Below are 9,392 nucleotides of genomic sequence, written 5' to 3' on the forward strand. Positions count from 1 at the left end.
GTTGAATGTGTGCATTCAAATAGTTCCTTAACCACTATGACTGTACTTCCCCTAACTGTGGCACGGTGCATAGCCTCCAGCCTCTGTGGACCCAGTTGACTTTATAACAGTATGGTCCCTACAATGTAAACTGTTAAGCCATACCCCCCCCCAAAATATATATATATATATATATATATCTCTACCTCTTTTTTCCTCTCTCTCTCTACCTCTTTTTTCCTCTCTACCTCTTTTCTCTCTCTCCCACACACTCTCACCAAACACCAAAATTCAGTCAAGTATTTTGATCCAAGATTTTATGTACAACAGCGTAAGGAATCCAGATATAAAACATAAAACAAGGAATAAACATAATACAACAACCTAAAAAAGTTGAATGGGTTTCATTACAATCAGTGTATGAAAGTGTCCTCCTTGTAACAGGTTTATAAAAATATGGCTACCTTGGTTTGTTCCTTGGAAACGACACAAATACAGCTTGTTTCTGGTTCTATCAGGGGAGGCTAGTGGAGGTAGAAATCGGAGGACAGGCTCATTGTAATGCATGGAATGGAATGAGGAATTCCAAATTCCTTATTTCATTCCATGCATTATAATGAGCTCATCCTCCAATTTCTACCTCCACCAGCCTCCCCTGGGTTCTATTAACAGTAAATGTATGACGTATGACCTTGGGTGAAACATCCCTCTGGAGACCCAAAGTGATCAGCAGTGATCTTAGACTGTAATTGGAGGTAGTGTTAGCCTGTAACGTGAAGTTGTCCATAGCCGCTGATCTCAGGTCAGTTTGGTATTTCTCTCTCTAGTCAGTCATGGTTAGTAAGGGTAGGGAAGCAAGCCGATCCTAGATCTGTGCCAAGAAGCCATGCCTTAAACAAAGCAGATGGGAGGTTCTCAATGTTCCATCTGATCAGTCTCATCCTCCTGCTGCTGCTCTTCTGGATCCTGTCTAGGTGGTGGCTCCACCCTTTGCTCCAGCTTGTTCTGCTCCTCTACCTGCTGCTGCTGCTTCTCCTGCTTGACCACCGGCAGAGGGGCAGGAGGGTCCTGCGGGGGCAGGGAGGGGCCGATGGGAGTCTCCATCTCCATCTCCTCCACCTTCACCCTCACTGCAATGACTAGAGAGAGAGAGAGAGAAGGTGGGAGAGAGCGCAAATTCAGTGAGTTTAATGGAATTAAAAAGCTCTCGACGACCCATCTGTATGTAGTACTCACTCTCCTGCTCCTCTGGCTCAGTCTTGGGCTGTATGACAGCGGGAACGCTGGGCTGCTCTGGTGGTCCGGTCTCAGAGTCAGGCTGCTGGGGCTGTCGGGCTGGGGGGCGGTTCTTAGAGATGAGGTTTGCCAGCTTCTTCTTCACCATCCTCTTCTCTGGAACAGGGGGATAAAGAGGATGGAAATGTAGGAGAAAAATAGAGGTTTTGGATCGTATGAATGCCGATCAGAATGGAATAGCTGTTAATTCTGCATTTGTTTGTCTCCAGTGGGACTTACTGCCACTGTGTGCATTGTACTGCTATGGGAATGACATATCCATTTCGCAGCTGATGAGTGTGGGGAGGACTTACTCTTTTTTCCCATTGGCTTATGTTTTTTGGTGCGTCCTTGACTTGCGGCAGGATCTACACAGGAGAGGACAAGGGTCAATCAAACTACACTACATCAAGCTGGCTAAAACCATGGACGGTGTATCAAAAGTGTGTGTGTGTGTGTGTGCCCTCATGTTCACTGCTACCTGTAAGTGTGCCCATACAGTACCTGGTCCGATGGGCGGCTGAAGCTGGTAGCCAGTGATCTCACACCAGCCCACAGGGTAGATGTCAGGGGACTGGACGTCCACCCACTGGTCAAACTCATGCTCCCAGCCGTCAAAGTGCAGCAACAGCAGACGGCCCACACAGCGCCTCACAGTGGCCACGCAGACCAGGCGCGGCTCCATCAGGTCCACCGCCTCCAGCTTCATGTTAGGGGCGAAGCCGTGACCCGCACAGTCCTGGAGGTGGACAAGTAAAATGAATAAGATGAAAACACAACTGAGAACATGGCTTTCACCAATCCCACTCTTTTCAGATCAGCGGTAAGGACGGAGAAATAACAAAAAGGCCTAATTATGGATAATTGAAATGATCAATAAAGGCCTTCACTTACTGTGTTGAAGAGGCGTGCTGGTGCTGCGGTGGCCCCAGTCTCCTCCAGGTACTTGGGCCATGAGAATGTATTCAAGTCATACCCTGGTGGACAGCAGAGACAGCACTGATTTACCAAGAAGGCATCATGATGACTGGATTTCACTTTCCAGCACTGTAGTTTATTGTTCTCAAAGGAATATGCCAGAGAGAGAGAGAGAGAGAGCGAAACACGGAGCACATAAAAAGCAAGGTTTTGTAGATTACCAGGGGGTAGTGTGAGGGGTATGTTGTGCTGGAAGCAGTATCCCTTAGGTAGAATGGCATGGGAAGAGGCGTGGTAGCAGAACCAGTCAGACCCCTCATCTGTTTGAGAACCATCAATGCCCACCATGAGGTACCCATCCAACAAGACCTGAGAGAGAGAGAGAGGGGTTAAAGATAGACAGACAAGAGAGGGTAGAATACCCTAACACTCAAGTCTACTCTTTCTCTTTCCTGCAACACAAATTGCCATCACCCAAATTACAATCAAGTATCCCTCTTGGCCTGGTCACTGTGAAGAGAATCAGTTCTAAACCAGGTTTTGCTTACCTTGTGCACAGTTGCCACACAGATGTTGCCCAGGTTTAGTGGATCGATGGCCTCCAGCTTCATCCCTACCTCGAAGAACCCTCCCTCCATGTACACGGTCCTTGGCTGGGGTGATAATGGGGATTATAGGGATGTATAAGGGTAACAGTCATGAAACAATCTGCCCTTGTGGTCATACTGTATATACATAGAGTTCTCGCAGACATTCAAAAACATACAATGACATACTCTATCTACAAACCAGAACATAACTTTTTTTCCCTTGGGGATCCATAAAGTGCATCTATCTGTTTATCCATCTACCCACCAATCTATGCACTGACCTTCTTAAACAGCATGGGGCCACTGTCACAGTAAACCTTACGGCCACTGGCGCTTGTGTCATCTGAAAGGGAAAGAAAGGTACAAATTAACCCACGGCTCCATCAACTGTGTCTTGAGTCTACAGAAAGACAGACAAAAAAACAAGTTACTACCCAAAAGTAAGATGTTTTGCACACAAGCTAGTCTATGTGCCTGTCTGTCTATCGATCCATCTATCTATCCTCATCGACCTCTCTCCCTATTGCCCCCCCGTGTATATCGGTTGGTTTGACCCCCATACCAGTTGTTTTAATGAAGTGGCCCACTTTATTGGACCAGCCCACTGGGTGCAGTAGGGGGCTCCCCATGTGGCACCAGAAGTATGAGAGTGCCTCCCCTCCGACCTCTGGCCCTATGTCCTCATACAGCAGTCTGAGCCGACCTCCGGTAATGGAGTCCACCAGAGCCAGCCGTGTACGGCTCACCAGGGTCCGATCCACCACCTCCACACGCATGCCAGTACGGAACGGACACCTCAGACTCTCAGCCAACTGGGGGAGAGAGAGGGAGGGAGGGAGACAGAGAGAGAGAGGGCGGGAGGGACAGAGAGGGGAGGCAGACCATGTTGGGGCAATGGGGAGAGGGGGTCGGGAAGGAGTGAAGAAAGAGCATCATGTTTGATCAGAGAATCATGCAATCGAAGTTTGGAGAGTGGCTCAATTTCAATGTTTAACGCAGATGCAGCAGTATAAGAAAAGTGTTACCTTGATGTAGAAGTCCACAGGCAGAGTGCTGGCCCCCACCAGTCTAGTCATCAGGTATCCCTTCCAGTCAGGAATGTTCTGGGGCACCCCTATGGAAGGAGCACATACACTTCCCCTCTTCATCATGACACAAACAGCATCTCTTTTTGTGTGCGTGTGCGTGTGCGTGTGTGTCTTCACTCACCCTGTGGTGGCACCAGCAGCTTCCCCGTCATGGCACACCACCCAATGGGGTTCATGTCCCCAGATCCCAGACTGCACCAGAAATCATGGCTGCTGTCCTCCTTGAAGCCCTCATACCTCAACCTAGCTTTGTAGCCTAGACAAGAGAAGAAGAAGAGATGGGATTCAACATGAGAGGAGCATGACCAGAAAGCATCTGAGACTGACGTTGTGTCAGTGGAAAGGTTTTCTGAGGAGAGGGCTCATCTTAGATTATGTGAGGAGCAGGCAGATTATTGTGTTGGATAAAAATGCTAAATTACTTAAATGTAAAAAAATAAAAAAATAAAATTAAAAGACAAAAATGAAAGATTGGAAGTAATACATAGGTCATAGGTCAATACATACTAGGTCATGGTCTAGCCTAGGCTCAATACAAAAGGGTTGAATGTGAGATTTTGAGTGTTATACTAGTGTTACTAGTAGAAACCAGCTGACCCGCGAGCTGGACGACGCTGGCAATCCAGTAGACCTTACTGGGCAGCACTGCGTTTGTGTTCAGAACCTCGACTTTCATGCCCACGATGATGTCATCCCACTGGGCACAGAGTGGGGCCTGCAGGGGGCAACAGAGCCAATGGAAGTAGAATTCAATGACAGAGGCAACACACAACAGATTACAATGTTAAATATTTGTGGAGTTCAACAAGTACTGCTAGATTTATCTACCCTAACAACATAACATAAGAACATCATTGAGACCTTCTGGACTGTATATTATGATTCATTTGAGAAATATCTAAAATTATGTGTACAGTAACTTCCCTGTCCTAAACGGGTCTTTGGGTAAATCCTGTCTATGGGTAACCTGTCTGGGTTTTGTGGTTAGGGAACAACACACTTCCCTCTAGTGGCCATGATCTTCAGGTAGCGTAGGATATGTGCAGAGACTCACATGTCTGAAGCAGGACACAGAGGCAGCAGAGCAGTCATTCTTCTCCAGGTAGGCTCCCCAGTCAAAGGCTGCTGCTGCTGCTGCCACAGCACAGGGAATAGACAAATCATAGGGAAGGGTCAAAAGGAGGAGAAAATTGTGTGTGTGTGTGTGTAATTATATATATATATATATATATATATATATATATATATATATATATATATATATATATATATATATATATATATTAGAGAGTATTCAAGCATGAGAGTGTGTGTGTGTGTGTGTGTGTGTGTTTCCGTCAAACAGTGGTCTCACCGTCCTGTCCAGTGGGGGTGCCGTCCTGGTGTTGATTACTCCCCAGAGCGGAGATGAGGTTCCCCATCTGGGATGACCAGGCTGTCTTCTGCAACACTGTAGCCTTCTTGGTGGGGGGCTTTCCCTAGGGAAGAACATAGTGTGGTGTGAAAAGGGTGATGAAAAGGAGGATAAGCTGATCTCAGATCTGTGCCTATTGCCTAACTTCTTCTAGGAGTCCAAAACCTTCTGTGCTCTCACCTGTAGGCGTGCCAGTATAGAGGACTTCTTGGAGTTGGAGGAGTAGGAACGTGAGCAGGAGACGCTGCAGAAGCGCTTGGTCTTCGAGTAGAACGTGAGTCTGGTGCCTGTAAAGCCACACAACTCACAAACCGCTGTGTGGAGAAGAGAAACGCATCACAGACCAGACCCATTGACTACGTACACACAGCTATTGGGTCTTAGCAGCTGAACAACCAATAACACCATTGAAACTGACATGTAACAAAACACCAACAAATCCCAAGGTGCTTCCAAGATTAGATCCCTGAAATCCCCTTCTCTTTCCCTCCTTTTCCTCACCCGGTTCATCGCCTCTAGAGGGAGACGAATAGCCGACTTCTCCATTTGAGTCATCCAGCTTTTCCTCATCGTCATCTTCATCGTCATCTTCATCGTCATCTTCGTCATCTTCTTCTTCTTCTTCTTCATCATCATCGTCCTCCTCATCGTCATCCTCCTCCTCCACAGCTTTGTCTGACTGCAGAGCAGCCCCCTCGATCTCCTCCTGTTTAAAAAATCAAGGGGTGGGGGGGGGGTGAGAGAGAGACGCAACATCACTATAGTCTTTCCACTATTCCTCATATCCTCTCTTGGTTCTCAAAAAGCATTGGGTGAGAATATCTAAGGGGAGGAGCCTTAGACCTTATCCTCCAATGCGTTTGAGGAAATGAGGAATGTGAGGAATAGGACAGTTAGAGCAATTAGAGCACTTACACCTTGTATCTTTGGCTCAAGGAAGGACAGAATCCAGTCAGATGGACTTTCTGAGTCATGTGTGGTCACTCACCATGTCACACTCTCGTGGTTCCACAGAGATTCCCCTCCTCTGGGTTTTAGGGGTGCACACACTGCAGCCAGTGCCCTCACAGGTTGAGCAGGGGGGCCTTATGAACACCGTCGGAACAGCCCCCATCTTCAGCTTCAGCTCACCTTTGGCAGCGAGAGCCTTTAGGATGGGGTAGGGCCTGGGCTCAAAGCACTCCTTCCCAAAGTGTTCGCAGCACAGGTGTGAGATGGGCATAGCGACCCAGTTGCTGCGGGTCCGTTGGACCTGCTTCTGCCATTTTAAAAACTCCTCGCGGTCTTTGGGGAACTTGTACAAGGTCACACCATCCTCCCATGTTTTTCCACATCCATACGCCACACAGTGGTAAGGCATTTTCTCCTCTTTCTAGATTGAACAGTTTTTGGGGGCTGCTGTCAAGGTGCCAAGCCTACATACAGGGTATCATGTCTTTTGCTTTGAGTAATGTCATACCATTGCTTTTAGAGGACTCTGTAGCAGAGTGGGAAAGATTGAATTCAAATTCAGAAAAAGGTAATTGTAGTGATCACCTACTGCCTTGGACTACTGCCTACTATAGTATCACCTACTGCCTTGGACCAGAGCTACTACACCTACTATGGAATCTCACACCATAGGCTACAAATCGAGTTACGAAATAGCAGTATATATATATCCCATCCATATCCCATGCATTGTGGTAGCTGATGCCCACTAATACGAGCTAGCTAGCAAGTTGGCTAACACTAGCAAAACAGAGAAAAACAGTGCAGTGCTAACAGTGCAATGCTAGCTAGTATAGTAAGCTTACTTAGTATATTTACCACTCGTAGACAATGTAAATGCTATTTAATGTTCAGGTTGTGCACTAGATAGTCACATTGAAATCCCTTGGCTAAAAAGCAACTTTCATATAAAACGCTCAGTGACTACAGCACAACACATGTCGGTGGTCACCTACTCGCTTCTTCGTGTTTATTCTCTGTGAAAGGCATTCTGGGAGTTGTAGTTTGTAGCTGATCGATGAAGCCGAGGCAAGACGACAGTGGCAAGCACCTGGTTAGTAAGAAACCTTAAGAGGATCCATACTCAAGAGCCACACTAGGCATCACCGTGCAACTCTGGTCCAGAAGTGTACCTACCTGTGCATGCTTTTATTCTCGCCCAGCACTAACATAAGATGGCTGGTCGGGGGACAAAACTTCTTTCATAGCTTTAGAGAGTTGGTCAGCGGAGTGAAGGCTGACCAACAGGGCCAGGTGAGCACTCACGTAGACCTATGAAGACGGGGCGTATTCAGAGGGTGTGACAGAAAATGGGGTCATTTGTATTGAGTTAAACAGGGGTCAGTTTCCCGGAAAGCTTCGTAGCTTAAGTAGTATTTAATTTCTTCTGATAACCCAGCTGCAAAGCTTTAAGATTGTAAAAGATTATAACAATTGCAAAATCAATGTTTGCAGGTCAATCTTCTGTGCATGAAAGAACGTTCTGGTGTAGTAGAGGAGTGGGCCTGGATACATAAACAATATAAAGTACTACTTTAGCTAAGAAGCTTTCAGGAAACTGACCCCAGATATGCTTCCCTCTCATGTGGAGTAGGGAGTCATGTCAGCATTTTTTTTGTATCTGCCACTTTCTGAATGCTTCACTTTACTGCGTAGGTCTCGTGTCGGAGCCAGGGCAGGGACCTAGACAATGGAGGCTGATGGAGGTAGAAATTGGAGGACAGGCTCATTGTAATGAATGGAATGAGGAATGGTATCCAATTTCTACCTCCACCAGCCTTCACTGGACCTAGAGGAAGGACAGGGTGGCAAAGGGCAGGGCAGAGAGGTTTGATGCTGTGCATTCTTTAATATGACTAATGTGTACATGATCAATCGTCCAAATGAAAGCTATACCTGTGGATTATATGTATTTAAAACATATATTTTCCAGACTGATGGAAAGCACAATCAAATTTAATGTTCCAAGTTGTTGATTAAAAATGATGCTGCAGATAAGAGTTGGCTAAAGGAGGCCTATGTGTATGTGATGGACAGGGTTTTAACAGCAAGTTCCACATGGAAGACACAAGCGTGTAGCAGTAGGCCAAGAGGACATCCTCAAGATTCAAGGGTGATAATCACAAGAGCATGATTCCAAACCACAGCCACTGTATATACTTTGTATTCATGTATGAGTCTCTAATCCTCCACTTATGACTATGCGTCCAGAAGTTGACCTCAACTAAAAACCTCTCTGTTAGGTTGACATCCTTTAGGCTACTTTAATTTGCTCATGGAAAATGTGTGAGGCAACCACAAATTAACTTAATTCACTGCAATTGTAATGCTGTGCGATGGGCACTGATCTAAACCTGCAAGTACGCACTTGCTCAACTAAACCATCCACTTTTCTTGTACTGTATGTTCTTAGATCAATATACTTCAACCATATGTTGGGCAGGGCAAACTTTGAAGCCAGTTTTAGCTGTTGTAACATAATTGTGTAGGTCTTCATGTTTTTTTGCACATAACTAAAGAAGGAAAATAAAATTGCATTTGAAGAACAGATACATTAGATGAAAACCAAGACCAATACAAAATACAGATAGACTACATCTGTTTTCCCAAATCAAAGCAAAGATAGAGTAGGCCTAATATTTAAATTTTCAGAAGCCTACTAAGTCTAGCAAATACATTTTCACCATGCCCACTTTGATCTTGTCTGTGTACTGCACGCGATTACAACACTTTCTTAACATTATTAGCAAGCAAAGAGACTGCATGGTTGCAGGCATTTTCTATCCACAAATAAATTGGAAGCTAGCTGCGCTGAGTATTTTGTGCGTGCTGTATTATTTGCATCACCCTCTTCGCCCGCGACCACACCATCCAAATAAACCCTTACTGCCTGACATTTCTGTTCACTTTATTCCGCTAAGGGTGGCTGAAATGACGGGACTAATCATGGAAGATAAACCTTGGGACAATTTCCTCACATCAGAAGAGGCTATTTGATCTAGACGGGAGCCGCTACGTGTGTCTCCCTCTCTACTCTCACCGACCCCCCTCCTCCGCTGCTCGCAGAAATTTATAAAGAACAAAAAATCCGACTAGGGAGGGGGGTTGATACGCCGAAGCTGAAATCGAGAGGCGAAC

The 9,392-nt window shown here is 46.0% G+C and overlaps 1 protein-coding gene across 1 annotated transcript; it reads right to left on the bottom strand.

The window, feature by feature from the left end:
- Window positions 1–591: 591 nt before the first annotated feature.
- l3mbtl2 (L3MBTL histone methyl-lysine binding protein 2) lies at window positions 592–7,130 on the bottom strand. The gene is made up of 17 exons (XM_083688246.1): window positions 6,253–7,130; window positions 5,766–5,970; window positions 5,445–5,578; window positions 5,205–5,328; window positions 4,905–4,984; window positions 4,448–4,565; window positions 3,972–4,106; window positions 3,788–3,876; window positions 3,325–3,574; window positions 3,044–3,105; window positions 2,721–2,825; window positions 2,394–2,541; window positions 2,149–2,231; window positions 1,759–1,993; window positions 1,569–1,622; window positions 1,216–1,371; window positions 592–1,118 (listed from the first exon to the last, which is right to left on the bottom strand). Exons 1-17 carry the CDS (start codon window positions 6,622–6,624, stop codon window positions 895–897), a joined length of 2,574 nt encoding a protein of 857 aa, XP_083544372.1. The 5' UTR covers window positions 6,625–7,130; the 3' UTR covers window positions 592–894.
- Window positions 7,131–9,392: the final 2,262 nt, after the last annotated feature.

The sequence above is a fragment of the Argentina silus genome, assembly GCF_951799395.1.
Source record: "Argentina silus genome assembly, chromosome: 16".
Lineage (NCBI taxonomy): Eukaryota > Metazoa > Chordata > Actinopteri > Argentiniformes > Argentinidae > Argentina > Argentina silus.

Excerpts from the sequence above, each read along its gene's own strand:
- l3mbtl2 (XM_083688246.1), bottom strand. The coding sequence starts at position 6,624 with ATGCCTTACCACTGTGTGGCGTATGGATGTGGAAAAACATGGGAGGAT. Across the intron at positions 3,877-3,971 it reads GCTGCTGGTGCCACCACAGG|GGGTGCCCCAGAACATTCCT; the intron begins GTGAGTGAAGAC and ends CTCCTTCCATAG. Across the intron at positions 1,119-1,215 it reads TGAGCCAGAGGAGCAGGAGA|TCATTGCAGTGAGGGTGAAG; the intron begins GTGAGTACTACA and ends CTCTCTCTCTAG.